This window comes from Hemicordylus capensis, chromosome 7 (genome assembly GCF_027244095.1).
Source record: "Hemicordylus capensis ecotype Gifberg chromosome 7, rHemCap1.1.pri, whole genome shotgun sequence".
In the NCBI taxonomy this organism is placed as follows: Eukaryota; Metazoa; Chordata; class Lepidosauria; order Squamata; family Cordylidae; genus Hemicordylus; species Hemicordylus capensis.
The window spans coordinates 34,466,679-34,482,310 of NC_069663.1; the positions used below are offsets into that span (position 1 = coordinate 34,466,679).

The 15,632-nt window shown below is 49.6% G+C and overlaps 1 protein-coding gene across 4 annotated transcripts in view; it reads right to left on the reverse strand.

The window, feature by feature from the left end:
* The window catches only part of KCNQ4 (potassium voltage-gated channel subfamily Q member 4), a 111,343-nt gene that overhangs the window by 11,930 nt on the left and 83,781 nt on the right, over positions 1–15,632 (reverse strand). For 2 of the 4 annotated variants that reach the window (XM_053268853.1, XM_053268856.1), the window contains 3 exons: positions 9,985–10,073; positions 6,063–6,218; positions 4,482–4,529 (listed from right to left, as the gene is read on the reverse strand). In XM_053268853.1, coding sequence (XP_053124828.1) covers positions 4,482–4,529; positions 6,063–6,218; positions 9,985–10,073 — 293 coding nt within the window. The remainder of the gene's footprint in view (positions 1–4,481; positions 4,530–6,062; positions 6,219–9,984; positions 10,074–15,632) is intronic. The other 2 variants (XM_053268854.1, XM_053268855.1) reach the window with 2 other exon arrangements.

The following is a 15,632-nucleotide window of genomic DNA, read 5'->3' on the forward strand; positions in this document are numbered from 1 at the left end:
AAGCTCTTTCTCCAAGTGAAAAATCGGTCCATCCATCCACAATGGCCAACTTTGAATTTCAGGGATGCAGGCCTAGAGGAAGCCAGAATCGGGGCCATGCCATTGCCCTTGCATGCCGCTCTTTTGAGGTCTTCCACATGACGGAGGTCCTGCCAGGCAAACAAAACCTACACAGACTCCACCCCTGTTGCGATATCCAGCAGGCTTCAATGAGAGGCAAAAAACCCAGCCAAAGGGCCAGGCTGAGCCGGAGTCCACACGCCCATGGAAAGCAGTGACATCACCGTGCTAATGCAACCACTTGCCCTGGGGAGGAGTGGGAGAGCCACCCAGTTACCACTGGCCCTGAGAGTTATTCCAGAACCAGTCTGTAGTCAAGCACCGGGCAGGCAGGTATATCTCCAGCACAGCTTTGAGAGAGCTTCGCTAGAAGCGGAGCTTGAGGAATCCCCACCTTCCTTCTTTTAATTTTGCAGGTTTGGGGGACGAGGGGGTGGGGACAAAGCAGGCACCTCAACTGATTTCTGGATTTGGATTCAGGGTTTTATTAGCAACTGGACTGCGCGTGGAAGAGCTGCTATGCTCCCGTTGTTTCAATGGCGATTACATCAAAGCTACCGTATACCAAGTCAGACTCTTGGTCCGTCTAGCTCAGTATTGTCCACACTGACTGGCAGCAGCTTCTCCAAAGTTTCAGGCAGGAGTCCTTCCCAGCCCTACCTGGAGATGCTGCCCAGGATTGAACCTGGAGGAGAGGGGCTTCTGGGTGAATCATTCCCTCTAGCATCCATGGCAGAATACTTCCTTTTTCTTTTCTTCCATCCTTATGTTTTTCAAAGTGTGGGATGGACCCGGGGGGGCAGAGAACATCTAGGATGGGTGCTGGTGGTGACTAAAGTTTCAGGCAAGAAGAGCCAGGAGTCTCCAGATGTCTTTGGACTACAACTTCCATCATCCCCAGGCAGCCACAATGGCCAAATAATGATCGAAGTTGTAGTCCAATGATGACGACATCTGGGGACCCAAGGTGAGGAACCCGGGCTTAGAAGATGCAGCGGGGAAGGATTTTAAGAAGCTTGAGAAAGAGTGCTTGAATCCCCATCACCTTCCCTTTCCCAACATGTGTTGTCATATTGCCAGCTAGCCAGGTTTAAATCATTCCCCCCCCCCATGTGATTCTCATTTCATCTTAAAGCTGCCCTGGAGACATACCATCTGGTTACAGGAGAGCAAACGTATCTCCCGTCCATGAAGGGCTTCATCACAAGATACAAAAGCAGAGGGCATGCACATCTCCACTGTGCATTTAGGTGACATGCCCCACCCCAGGATTTCTAAAAAACAGAACGAGGCCGCTAGAACTGGATTGATTCAACCCCCAAACATCTCCTGGGTAGCAGATCCAAAGCCTCGGTACCTCTGTTTCCAGCCGGTGTGAATCCGAAAGAAATTCCTCTTACTACTAAAGATCTGGCTAAAGAGATGGGAAGAAAAACAACAGAAGGGGGAAGGCAGGGAGGAAAAAAGAAGAAAGGAAATGTTAGTAAGGAGGGGGGAGAACAGAAAGAAAAGTTAAGAGGATGATGCAGGAGGAAGGAAGCCGTGCTGAGGCTGGCCTACGTGGAGAGAACCAGTGGGAGGAAGACTCATCCAATGACCACGGAAAGGGAGACTGAAAACTTAAGTCTAAATTCCTATTCCCAAGACCTAGTTAACGGGGCCATTTTTTCCCCACCCCTCCATGAAGCAAGCCATCATTAACAGCAGCCTTGGTGAAATTCTGCTTTAAAATGCTGAGCATATTTTTAAGATGGAGCCAGGTGGAGTGATAAGCAAGTGCATAAAAGGCTGTTCTGAGAAGTTCTCTCCTCTCCATGTGGAAAACCATACACGGGCTTCTCCTGAGTCTTTGCAAGAGACGGCCAGAACAATCAAGAGAATGCTTCTCCACTATTGGCTGCATGTCAATCGGCAACATTTTTGCTCTGAGGGGTAGAGGAGAACAGGCCAGCGCCACAAAAAATCATGGCCGTGGTCAGCGACTAGTTTTGCTGCAAGGCTGCTTAGAGAAAAAATCTGGTGAGGCGGGGTGTGTGTGGATAACTGGGTCAAGACTCTACAAGCTAGCCTCAAAGGTGGTCTTAGCCATCAGTTCCTGACCCCTACATTTATGGATTGCCATCAATGCATTTGAGAGATGGTTTAGATCTGCCTGTTCTGGGTGGGGTAACACTCCCCCGAAAGATCAGGGACGTAGCTTGGGAGTGTTCCTGGACCCAGCGCTCTCCCTGGTTTCTCAGGTTGAAGCAGTGGCCAGGAGCGCTTTTTATCAGCTTCGGCTGATATGTCAACTATGTCCATTTCCAGAGGTGAATGGCCTTAAAACAGTGGTACATACACAGGTAGCCTCCAGGCTTGACTAATGTAATGCGCTCTCTGTGGGACTGCCTTTGTACATAGTCTGGGATCTACAATTGGTACAGAACGCAGCAGCCAGATTGCTCTCTGGGACAACACGAAGGGGACCATAAAACACCGGTTTTGAAAGAACTGCATTGGCTACTGATATGTTTCCAGGTGAAATAAGAGTGCTGGTTATTATCTATAAAGCCCTTAACGGCTTGGGTCCAGGCTATTTAAGAGAGTGCCTCCTTTGTCATGAACCCTGCTGTTTTTTATGATCTTCTGGAGAGGTCCAGTTATGGTTGCCACCAGCTCGTTTGATGGTGAACCAGGATCAGGCTTTCTCTGCGGCTGCCCCCAGGGCTTTGGAATATGCTCCCTGCTGAAATAAGAGCATCTCCTTCTCTGTTTGTTTTCAGGAAGACCTTCAAGACTCTCCTGTTCTCACAAGCTTTTAATTAGAATTGATTTTAATAATTTTAATAATTTGTTTTATATTGTTTTTATTGAAGTACTTGCAATAGAAAATAGTAAGCAATTTCTGGAATGGTGGGCGGGAGATGTCTCCAGTGTTCACTAATGGGAATCGCTCTATAAAGACTTGAGTCTTCCAGAGAGGCAGGTAGTACAGGAAAGGGTACTTTCCTGGTGCCCAGCATACCCTCCAGTCATGTTTCACTGAGGAGGCAACTCAACCCATCCTGGGGCATTCTGAGCTACCAGACAGCAACTGACAGCTCCCAAGGCTGGTCCAGTAGAAGGATCGCTCAAAAGAACCTCATCTCCTTTCTGATCCCAGGAGATGCTAACTCCTAAGCCCAAATAAGCTGCCTCCTAGGTGATTTCCATATAGCGAGCCTTACATCGCAAAAGGTGGTGTGAACTGCAACGTATAGTGTGCTGAATTCAAAACTGCAGTTAAAATCCATTGTAAGCCACAATGAGGAAATACAGCTACATTCCTACGACGTATATGCAACGTCATAGGGCTCTAATGCAGCAACAAAATCCGAAAGAAGGCATCGGAAATGTGAGCGGCATCTTGCTTACAGTGCAGCGACACCGCAGGCAGTGCGGAAGCACACTTAAGAGATACGTTGCGCTACTGTGGTAGTGTGCAATCTGGAAAGCGCCCTAGAGAAGGTTCTGTTTTGAACCAGGTGTGAGCAGGAAAGCTGGTTTTGCAAGGATCCTTTTTGAAGCCAAAATATGCTCCCCATTTTTCGATGGCGCATGTATGCGTCATGGCCAGTACATTGTGAAAAAGGGATTTTCCTCCTCTTATTAATATTTATATAACATTTCCCAACAAAAAGGGTTCTCAAAGTGGTTTATACGGGGAAAGAGATAAAAAAATTGCCATGGCTGATGCCTATGAAATAAAGATCGCAACTTACTGTTGACTAGGTAGGGGGGAAATATACAGAGAGCTTCTTAGTTCTTCACAGAAGTACATTTGTGGGATCTACTTTACTTCTTATATCTTCTTATACTTCTTATGCCTGCCTCTCCTACCAATTTTCCTCCTCCTTTTTGCCCGCCCCCCACCTATTTTTTTAAGATCTAAAGAGGAAAAAGGCATTAGCATTGCTGGGAGAACCCATCTCAGGTTAGGAAGAATCCCAATTGAATATCTGTAGGCTGATACATTAAACTAAGGAGTCCCAGTCCTGGATGCGCAGTAGTTGGACTGCAACTTCCATCATCCCCAGTCACAAAGGCCAAAGGCTGGGGATGATGGGAGTCGTAGTCCATCACCTGCTGACCCAATGTGGGAAACCTCTGTGTTACATGAAGATATAGTTTTCAACCAAGCAATATTCCCACAAAACAGAACTACCTTGTGTTTTAAACACTGGGCTCAACAACGTGATTAGGTCCCTCCTCCATAGTCTCTCTGTACCATCTTGGATGCTCCCCACCCCAGAAGACACAGCCCCCGCCCCCGCCGAATACCTCTCTCCCAGGATTTGTTGCAGATAAAGGAGTGCTTCGGGAGAAAAACCTACCGTGCCAGTGCTTCTTTTGGTGGGGGCGGGGGGAAGGAGCTGACCCAGCAGCCCTAAGAGAAAGGTTACCTTAGGCGTAAACACTTGTGGGGTGGTGGGGCTTCATCTTCTTTCCAGCTTCCGGAAATGAATTGGAAATGGTGACGTGATGGGAGGTGAAGAGGAGGCAGAGGAAAAGGAGTGGAGGGAGGCAACGGAGAGGAGAGAGAAAAGAGAGGATGAAATGAGAGAGGCAGAGTCTGCAATGGAGACGAGGTGGGGAACCTGGACAGGGCCAGCCAACGGAGACCCTGATCACCGCCAACAGAAATCCCGTTTGTTGTATCTGCCATTAGGTCTACCTTTACCGAGACCTGCAGATTATTATTTTGTTGAAGTCTCAAGACTTTTTTTTGGTAATTTCCATTTGTCATCATGGAAATGTCAACATACAATTGATTTTCACTGCACCAAAACTCAGGCATCCAGGATCGACTGTGCGCCCTGCTTCCAGCCCCACATATTCTCAATCCCTGCCCCTTCTTCTTCCTGCCTGTTTTCAAAACCCACTTAGTCCTTTTTGTATTGACAGCTGAAGCCCTTCTCCGCCTGATCCCGTCACCTGTCTAGATTACGGGACCTTCCCTCCGGCCGTGTCGTGTGTCACTTCCCTTTGGACGATACGCAATGCATGAGAGGGCGGGACAGAAAGAGGAAGTGGCCTTTGCTTCCTGTTCTCAGAGTGTCTTTGGCACTAGAAAACAGTTGCGTGGAGAAGTCCAATTCTCCCGGCTTTGTGGAGGCTTCAGCACAAAACATCCATGGTCCATAACTATCCCTTCTATGAAGCCCAGCAAAACAGGCCCTGAAGGCTCTGGTTCTCAGGAATTGGAAGAAGGCTCCAGACCCTGCTGTTTGAGAGGCTACTGCACATATGACGACTGGCTGGAACTGTGACAATATCATTTGCAGAGACCAAATCTCTCAGTCAAGAAAGCGACACCCACTAAAAATGCAACAACAGCTACAGGATGCATGGAGTAGAGAGAGTAGACAGAGAAAATTTTTTCTCCCTCTCTCACAGCACTAGAACCAGGGGTCATCCCATGAAACTGAAAGTCATGAAATTTAGGGCCAACAAGAGGAAGTACTTTTTCACACCGTGCATAATTAACCTGTGGAATTCTTTGCCTGGGATGTGGTGATGGCCACTAGCTTGGATGGCTTTAAAAGGGGCTTAGACAAATTCATGGAGGAGAGGTCTATCAATGGCTACTAGTCTGGTAGCTGCAGGCCACCTCCAGCCTCAGAGGCAAGATGCTTCTGAATCCAAGTTTCAGGGGAGCAATAGCAAGAGAGAAGGCATGCCTTCTTCACCTTTTGCCTGTGGGCTCCCCAGAGGCATCTGGTGGGCCACTGTGTGAAACCGGATGCTGGACTAGACAGGTCTTGGGCCTGATCCAGCAGGGCTGTTCTTAGGTAGCAGCAGACTCCAAGAAGGGGAAATGCCTGGCTGTGCCATTCATCCAACAAGAGAGCCAAGGAAAGACGACAAGAAAAACAAAGAAACCAGGACGGGCAGCAGCACAAGCAAGACAGAGAGCTGACACACCAGAGAGAGGACACACACTAGGGGCCACAACACTTGCACGGAGGAAGCGTCGACCCTACCTTTCCCCTGAGCAATTAGGAGGACTGACGGCTTTCGGGCCAGAGGTGAAGAAGTGATACGGCGGTGGAGCTCCTTCGGGGAACTTCCTCACCTCAGAGTTCCTGAGCCCTCCGTTGTGAGCTCGGTGCAAGGGCTCAAACATAAGGACCAGCTCTCTAGGGGTGGGTTCAAATAAAAACATGGAGAAATTAAACCTCTCGAAAGAGGGATTGCGGGAAACCAAAAAACCAAAGCCCAAACCATATCAATGTAACAGACAGGAAAGGGAGGGGAGGGCTTAAAAGGGGGAAAAAAGAAAAAAGAAAGGTCGCTCACAATCCTTCCGGTTGCTTGGTTGGGTGTCTGCCCTGTCCAAGTCATGGATCGCCCAATAGCATTTGCCCAACTGCAGTCTGTGGGCGCTGGGTTAGGGCGCCCCAGCTTTGGAACAACAGGCCCAAAGCTGACAGCAGTGAACCTTCAGAGTGTGGCCTGAATGCTGCTGCTTGAAGTGACAGGGAAGGGAAGCCATGGGCCAGTTCACCCCGGAGCCTACCGAGGGCAAGAGAGCTAGATGCTTGCAAAACTATTACTGCCTGGAATGGCAGAAGCAAATCCCAAGCTATATTTGTGTGTGATGGCAGGAGAAGTGTGTGTATATTTTTTTGATATACTCTGTGTCCACACAAAAAATATCTTGAAGCGCTTTACATAGGCTAAAGATGGACCTCTGTCCTAAAAGGATTCTCGGGCTAAAAAGAAACACGAGGGAGACACCCGCAGCAGCCACTGGAGAACTGCTGTGCAGGGGTTGGATAGGGCCAGTCGCTCTCCTCCTGCTAAATGCAAGAAGACCACCATTTTGAAAGGAGCCTCTTCTTCAAAAAGGCACCTCTTTTGTATTGTATGCTAGTTAGCAGGGGTAATGCTGAGGGCCGCATGAAAGCGGTTGCCCTTGCGGCACTGCCTGCTACAGAGCAATGCTCACAGAAGACCTCTGAGGCAAAGCCTTTATTACTTCCACATGCAACCCACCTCACAATATGCATGTCCTGCAGGAGCAGCTCGTCCTAATAAGCCAGTGGGGTGGGGGTGGGACCACCAAAAGAGGCACAGCTGCCTCTCCTTCCATGCTCCGTTTGCATCGCTCTCTCCCATCCTACCCCTTCCGGTCCCAGTGTTAAGGGGGCCCTCGATGAATGCCTGCAGGCTGGCCATCCATCAGGTAGAGCTGCGGGGTTAACCTGAGTAGCTTTGTACCTTGCAAGAGTTTGGCTTCCAGAAGTAGTAGAGGTGGCGAATGGTCACCGGGTCACCATCACAGATGCATGGACTCATCGGTTTAATATCACATCACACTCCCCACTATGGACTTTATCAACCCTCCAGTGTTACACATTTAGTTTCATTGATATGTTTCTCGATCATTTTTGTTTTGTCTGATCTTATGCTGTAAATATTTTCTTTGGCTTACTTTTCATGTGGCACAGCAGGGAAATGCTTGACTAACAAGCAGAAGGTTGCTGGTTCGAATCCCCACTATATTGGGCAGCAGTGATATAGGAAGAGGCTGAAAGGCATCATCTCATACTGCGTGGGAGGAGGCAATGGTCAACCCCTCCTGTATTCTACCAAAGACAACCACAGGGCTCTGTGGGCGCCAGGAGCCGAAATCGACTTGACGGCACACTTTACCTTACCTTACTTTTCATTATATGGTTATTGTAGAGTTTGATAGGGATTGCATTGTATACAGGAGAGGAGAGCTGGTTTTGTGGTAGCAAGCATGACTTGTCCCCTTAGCTAAGCAGGGTCCACCCTGGTTGCATAGGAATGGGAGACCTGATGTGTGAGCACTGTAAGATATTCCCCTCAGGGGATGGAGCCGCTCTGGGAAGAGCAGAAGGTCCCAAGTTCCCTCCCTGGCAGCATCTCCAAGATAGGGCTGAGAGAGATTCCTGCCTGAAACCTTGAAGACGCTGCTGCCAGTCTGGGTAGACAATACTGAGCTAGATGGACCTATGGTCTGACTCAGTATATGGCAGCTTCCTATGTTCCTATTATTTATTTATTACATTAATTAATTAATTAATTATTACCTATGTGTCTTGTTGGCCTGATCTTGGAGATCCCAGCATGCATTATTTATCTTCTACCTGACAAATGGCCAGCCTGAACCTGTGCAGCTCTATCTGATGAATGGCCAGCCTGCAACCATGCAGCTCTACCTGATGAACGGCCAGCCTGCAGGCAGTGCAGCTCTCGGGCAAGGCGTGAGAGAAGAGCAAACGGAGCTCCAGGAAGCAGGGGCAGCTGTACCTCCTTCACCCCCCCCCCCCAAAAAAAACAGGCTTATTAGGATGAGTCACTTCTTATTTCCTGCACCGGACACACATCCGCGCTCTCCGAATCCTTTGTGGCACCCCTGCCATCCACTCACCAGGTGGCTGCCTTACAAGCCTCTTCGCCTCAGTTTGCCCCTCTGTAATCTAGGGATAATACTTACTTATCTTACAGGTTTCTCGTAAGGATAAGAAGAAGATAATTGAGGCGAGGTGCTCTGAACGCTCAAAAGCATCAGGCAAATATGAAGCATTATTATTTTTGCTACTACATGGACGTGGTGCAACGTGGTGCAACATCTTTTGGCACAAGGGGGGTGGGGCTGGAATCACCTCCCAGTCTCCAATCATCCGGAATCAGCCGGAATCAGCCTCCAGTCATCCTCCAGGCTGGAATCACCCCCCAGTCTCCACTGCAGCTTCCACAGACTACACATCTTCACAGCTCCATGTTTCCAGCTCCGATGGTGTGGGGGGGGGGGGCGGATTGCATGTCAAGGGGGAGCATGGATGGAATGAGGATGCATTACGAGGGTGTGGGAGGTGAAGGAATCGGCACACGCAACAGCAGACGTTCCTTCTGCCTCTCGAGGGGCCCCGAGAAATGGACGCTGCGCCGAAACAAATCTCCGCCTGGCCAGACAACTCTGCCTGCCATGAGAGACAGCAAGGCTTGCTGCGTGTCGGAGAGCTGCGTCATTCAGCCGCCACCAAGTGCAAACCTCAGCTTTCCTCCTGAGCTAAAGGACAGCCGCTCCCCACCTCAGTGAGGGGAGTGCTGCACTTGGGGGGTGGGTCAGTGTTGCCTTGGGGTGCAAAGCACAGAGATGTCCCTCCCCTCCCAGCAGGCCCTGCAATCTGCCCCTCGCGCCCCACCGTGACAATGGGCGTTTTGACGAGCACATGTCTGCAGAGAGAACAAGCCGCCACAGAAGCAAAACAGTGGATTACTGCTGTGTGGCAGCGGTGGCATTTCCCCTCGAACACAACGGCCATCGAATAAACTCACTTGGAGAGAACAAGGGCATCTTCCCCAGTTCTGAGCTACAGAATATCGGCTACCAGATGCCAGATGAAGGCACGGCGACCTCAGCCGCACAAGATGCCGCCCCCCGCAGTTCAGATTAATTGCTTCGCCCCATTCTTAGGACATGGGTGGCGAAGAGAAATCCATACATTTAATCCATCCACTTTAAAAGGTTTGCGTGCAACGGGAGCGAGCAAATGCCAAGGAATCAGGCACTTCCGAAAAGTCTCTGTTATGCCAACCGGCTTTGACAGGCTGGCCCCGTCAGACAAAAAACCTTTGCTTCCGCCCCAGCTCCCAAGAAGGGCAAAGCAGGAGGTTATCATCTAGTAGCGTATGGGTAGCCAACTTGGGACTCTTCGGTGGTTGTTGGATTACAACTCCCATCACCCCCTGTTGCAATTGTGGTGGGGCGATAGGAATTGTAGTCCAATGACAACAGGAGAGCCTCAGGTTGGCCAACCCTGCACTACGGCTTCCGGCCTCTTAGCCTCCAAAAGGGCCACGGCATCCACGGAAGCACCAACACACCCAGACACACGCTCTCCCCCACCCCTTGGACTTCACGCCTACCTGAACGATGGGAGGATGCTGTCATAGTAGCACCAGGTGGCCGTCAGGTAGGCCCGGGTGATGTCTGTCGAATAGAGCCGCCATGCAGCCTGGACCAATCAGGGTTCGGCATGGGTTGAGGAGAGAAGAAAAAGGGAAGAAGAATGCGATTCAGGGATTCTTTCTCTCACAAGCGCTCTTGTGCCTCTTGGAGTGCCGGTGAAGCTTCGTTTGAACAGGGGAGGGGGCAACACCATTTCTGGACCCTACTTTTTTGTGATGGGAAGGGGCATTCACAATGGGGGGGAGCTCAAAACGCAAAACCTTGCGCCTTCCAAAGTTCCGCCCCATTTCAAGCCAGGCCTGGACCCGGATGAATTTCAGTCCAATCCAGTTACTGCAGTCAATGGACCAGACCGTTCAATGCATCAGAGGAACCACCTTCTATTCTAGTACAGAAAGTAGAATTCAACCGTGCTACATCTAGCAGAGGTCAAGCAAGGTGACCCCCAAGCCCAAACCAAAGAGAGCCAGCGTGGCGTAGTGGTTAGAGTGCTGGACTAGGACCGGGGAGACCTGAGTTCAAATCCCCATTCAGCCATGAGACTTACTGGGTGACTCTGGGCCAGTCACTTCTCTCTCAGCCTAACCTACTTCACAGGGTTGTTGTGAAAGAGAAATTCAAGTATGTAGTACACCACTCTGGGCTCCTTGGAGGAAGAGCGGGATATAAATGTAAAATAATAATAATGTAAAATAATAAAACCTCAACAAGCTCACTTCATCACAAGGGAAGAGAGCAGGTCTTCTAGGAGTGAGCAGGAACGGTCCCCTTTACTAAGAATGGTCTGCCCTGGTTTGCATTTGGATCCATGACTATGGCTTGGGCCCTGGGTATTTCAGAGAGCATCTTCTTCACTACGTGCCCCACCGCCCATCAAGGTCATCTGAGGAGGTCCGTCTCCAGTTACCGTCAACTCGTTTGGTGGCTACACTGAATCGGGCCTTCTCGGTCACTGCCCCGGTACTGTGGAATGCACTCCCTGCTGAGATACGATCCTCCCCATCTCTGGCAATTTCCAAAAAACACCTGAAAACCCATCTTTCCGCCCAAGCTTTCTCAGCTTCCTAATTTTTTTTAAGGTTTTAAGCTCTGGTTTATTTTTAAATTGTTAAATTGTTTTAAGCTTTCTGTATATGTTTTTAACTTGTTTCATGCTATTGTTAACCGCCCAGAGATAAAAGCTTGGGGCAGTGTACAAATTTGATAAATAAATAAATAAATAAATACATACATAATAAACACGTGCAAGTGCTGTCTGCCGAGAATATATTCTCATTAGGGGATGGGGCTGTAGCATCTGCCTGGCATGCAGAAGATTCCAGAGGCTGGGAAAGACTCTAGCCTGAAACCCTGGAAAGCCGCTGTCAGTCACTGTAGACCAGGCCTGCTCAACTTAGGCACCCCCGCAGCTGTTTTTGAACTACAGCTCCCATAATCCCCAGCCACAGCAGCCAATAGCCAGTGATTATGGGAATTGTAGGCCCAGGTCTGCAGCAGGGCCAAAGTTGAGCAGCCCTGGTGTAGACAATACTGAACTAGATGGACCGATGCTCTGACTCGGTAGAAGGCAGCTTCCTAGGAACCATCCACTGTTTCCTGCTCCTCTCTACCACTACCAGGAACTTTGCCACCTCCAACATGACTTTATGGACCTTGTCTGCTAACACGCAGCATATGCAGAAGCTGGCTAACCTACCAAGCAAAACAGACAGCAGAGGAGCTAATATTTGCAGTGAATTTGAGTTCAGATGGAAACCAAAGCCACATTGGCACGTTAACACAGAACCACAGTTGAATGGGCCAGAGGTTCCATGGGTGCTACGTCCAAACACGGGGAAATACGGTTCAGTGTGGTGACGAAACGAAGGGTTCAGATTTGGCACAACAATCTGAACCCTCGGGTTGTATTGAGCGTTGTCGCCACAATCCGAGGCTAGACACAGCCTGTGTGTCGTGCAAATTCAGAACTGCAGGCTGCATCTCCTGGAACCGGGGTTGAGGAAGGAAGGCCCTCCCTCAACTCTAGTGTGATTGGCTGTGTGGGCTGTCCTTCATGGAAGAAGGAAGCCTGCATGGCCAGTTCCTCCTGCTCTCTGCAGTCTCAGTGACTGCAGAGAGGATGCTCTCCCTGTTGTTTGAATGTGGACAGGAGAGCAAGGTTGGGAGAGAGGAACCACAGGTCCATTCAACCCGCTTTTCTGCGTGATGTGCAAATGCAGCCAGAGTCTGTCCCTATCACTCACCAGTCCTCCTGCTAATTCTCCCAGGCAAGATTCCATTAGGAGGCAGAGGAAACTCCAGTTCCCAAGGTCCTCAACAAGAAATAATGCTGCTGTCTCTAGAAAGCCCTTTCTGGACAACCTTCTCCTTCTCAAAGGAAAGGGTGTTTTGTTTTGTTTTTAAATTCTTTGGACGAGTGCATGTGCATATAGATTGGCAGGGTGGCATGTGTCATCCTCCTTTTTCTTTTAACTTTCTATGTTCAGATCCTGGTTTATGAACTCACTGTGGTTGTCATACATCATCATTTCCTGGACATAACAGGAAGCTGCGGTTTACTCTAAAGCAGAAGTGGAAGTTCTCAGTTCTGCACTCCTGTGCATGTGAGCTCCAGCTTTGGGGCTGCTAACCCACGGTCTAAAGGTCAACCTAGTCAACTGCAAAGTTCTGTATTTAGCAGTAGCGGCTTGTCCTAACGAGACCGGGGAGGGCACCAAAGGCGGCACAGTGGCCTCTGCTTCCTGGCAGAAGCTTAGGTTGCTTCTCAGTCTCCTGCCTCAGAGCTGTGCTGCCTGTAGGCTGGCCATTCAACTGGTAGAGCTGTGTGGTTACCGTGCAGCTCTATCTGATGAATGGCCAGCCTACAGGCAGTGCCTCCTTCCTGCCCCCGCCGGCTCATTAGGACAAGCTGCTACTGGCATTTGGGTAAGAAAAATCAAATGCACAAGGACTTGGTAGGCGTGCATGTGGAAAGGTTCTTGGCATCTTAGTGGAACACAAGTTGAATTTAAGCCAGCAACGTGATGCAGCTGCTAAAGTAGCTAATGCAATCTTCGGCTGCATTAACAGAGGCAGAGTTCCCAGATCACAAGAAGTAAAAGTTCCACGTCATTCTGCTCCGGTCCAATCTCACTTGGAATACTGTATCCAGTTCCAGGCACCACATTTTTAAGGAGGATACTGATGAACTTGCACAGGTTTAGAGGTGGGCAGTGGAGATCGGGGATCTGGAAACTCGGTATGCTTAGCCTGGAAATTTTGCACACAGGGCTTTTAGCTCACATCTCCTCCAGAATGGAGGGGGTGCGTTCACATAGCGGCCAGATTTACCCCGAAGTCCCTGCGAGCATTCGGGGAGCACTTCACACACGATTCGGGTTTTTCACTGAGCGTTAGAGTATAGCCCAATTTCTGTCCAGGGTGAAAACATCTACTTTTTGCAATGGTTTTTGGGGGGCAACTTTGAACTTGCAGTAAAACCTCGCAGAAAACCGTGGTAAAGCTGTCTGGGAAAGCTCTTGGAGAAGAGAAGACCGAGGGGAGATGTGTGACAGCCAGCTTAGAACAGCCAAAGGGCTGTTGCAAAGAAGAAAGAACTGACCTGTTCTCTGAGGGCAGTATCAGAACCACTGGGCAGAAGTGACAAGGTAGCAGGTTCAGGTTAGAAAGAGGAGGAATTTCCTGACTGCAAGAGCTTTTTGATGGGGGTGGGCAGTCTGCCTTGCTCAGTGGTGGGCTATCCTTCACTGGAGGTTTTCACACAGAGGCTGGATGGCCACCTGGCTGGAAGGGATGCCGCAGCAGTTCCCTGCACTGAGAAGAGGGCCGAAGACCTCCGAGACCCTTTTCAAGGCTAAAGCTTTATGATTCTACTCTAATGTAAGCTTTATGATTCTACTCTAAGTGCAATAGGCCAAAAATCACACGAGACTGGGACAAGGGATGGGGGAGAAAGACGATTAAGACCCCTGCTAACTGAGCAGAGAGACACCTTTTAAAGTGGCGATTCTCTTATATTTAGCAGGGGGAGAGCAACTGGCCCTCTCCATCCCCAGCACAGCATCCCTCCAATGGCTGCTGTTGGTGTCTACCTTATGTTTCTTTTTTGATTACGAGCCCGTTGGGGACAGGGGACCCTCTTATTTATGTATTGTTTATTTTTCTATGTAAACCACTTTGAGAACTTTGGTTGAAGAGCAGTATATAATATTTGTGGTAGTAGCTGAGTTGGGAGCAGCCTTGGCTTATTTTATTTTATATCAATATTTGAAAAACTCTGTCCCTCCCCTCTCCAGGGCGCTTTTCACACCTGGCTTTTAGTTTGCATCTCCTCCGGAATGGAGGGTGTAAGTTCACATATCGGCCATATTTACCCCCAAAGTCCCTGCAAGTTACCGGGGAGCACTTCACACACAATTCAGAGTTTTCACTGCACATTACTTAAAACATAGCCCGATCTATGTCCAGGGTTACAAATTCGACTTTTTGCGTCAGTTTTTTGGGAGCAACTTCGAACTCACTGTAAAGCCTGCTGTGTGGAAAAAAGCCCAGGAGTTCTCAAATGGTAGCAGTTCCACATTTTGAATTGTTCCTCCCTCATCTATTCTCGTTTGTAATGGCGGTGGGGCGGGGGTTAGTATACATGGAATTAGTTTCTGGGAGAAAAGAAAGTGTGTGGCCATCTCCCCATCTCTCATCTGCTTCGGAGAACGGGGCCTTCCAAATTGGCCGGAGTTATCAGATGGGGAGGACAGAGGCGTCTTGCCGGGATGCAGTGCAGAAAGCTGTGTCTCTGCGATTGCTTTGTGTGCCAGAAATAAGGGCCCTTGTCCTCTTTGTCTCCCCCCTGTCCGTTTTCAACTGTTCCTGGTTGGCCTTTCAGCAAGAGGATGAAAAGCAACTTGAAGCCTCAGGACAGCGGGCGGGCTGGCAGGAGGAGATAGACTGAGGGGGGAGCACCCTTTGTCATCGGAGTCCTCTGAACCAGAGAGATAAGGATGGAGGCAGAAGTTTCACCTCTCCAACTACAATAGCAGGGAGCCAATCTAGACACGAGGCTGATATGCCAGGATCTGCCCAGGCGCTGAGCTCCAGATAAATGCCAGGCTGAGGGAGAAACAGCCAGAAGAGTTTGTCTCCAATTGTCTGCGTGTGTGTTGGGAGGAAAGAAACAGCCGTCAAAGATGGACGGAGCAGCAACGGGAGGGAGCGTTCAAATTGTTCCGAAAATGTTTTCTCTTTAAAAGACACCCTTCACACATTAGTTAGGCAAAGGGGTTGTTCTGTGGATGGGGTCTCCCTTGGGTTTCTTGGGGCAGGGAGCTATCTTGAGGCTTTCTTGTGGCACACAATTTGGGAACCAGCCCTGCTAACTGCACAGAGGCCACGAGCGTCTGGGGTCGGGGGCAAGGGGGAAGTCCCCCCCCCCAACAAGTGAGCCAGTTCCCATTGAGTTCAATGGGGCATAGGAGGGCGGGATTGGATTGTGGGCATCCCCCCCCAAAAAAAGTGTCCTGAGGCCATTTGGGGTGTTAGAAACCCAAATACTGTTCATGGGAAATTCCAGGACATTCCAGAAGCAGGGGAAGGACCGTAGATACAAATC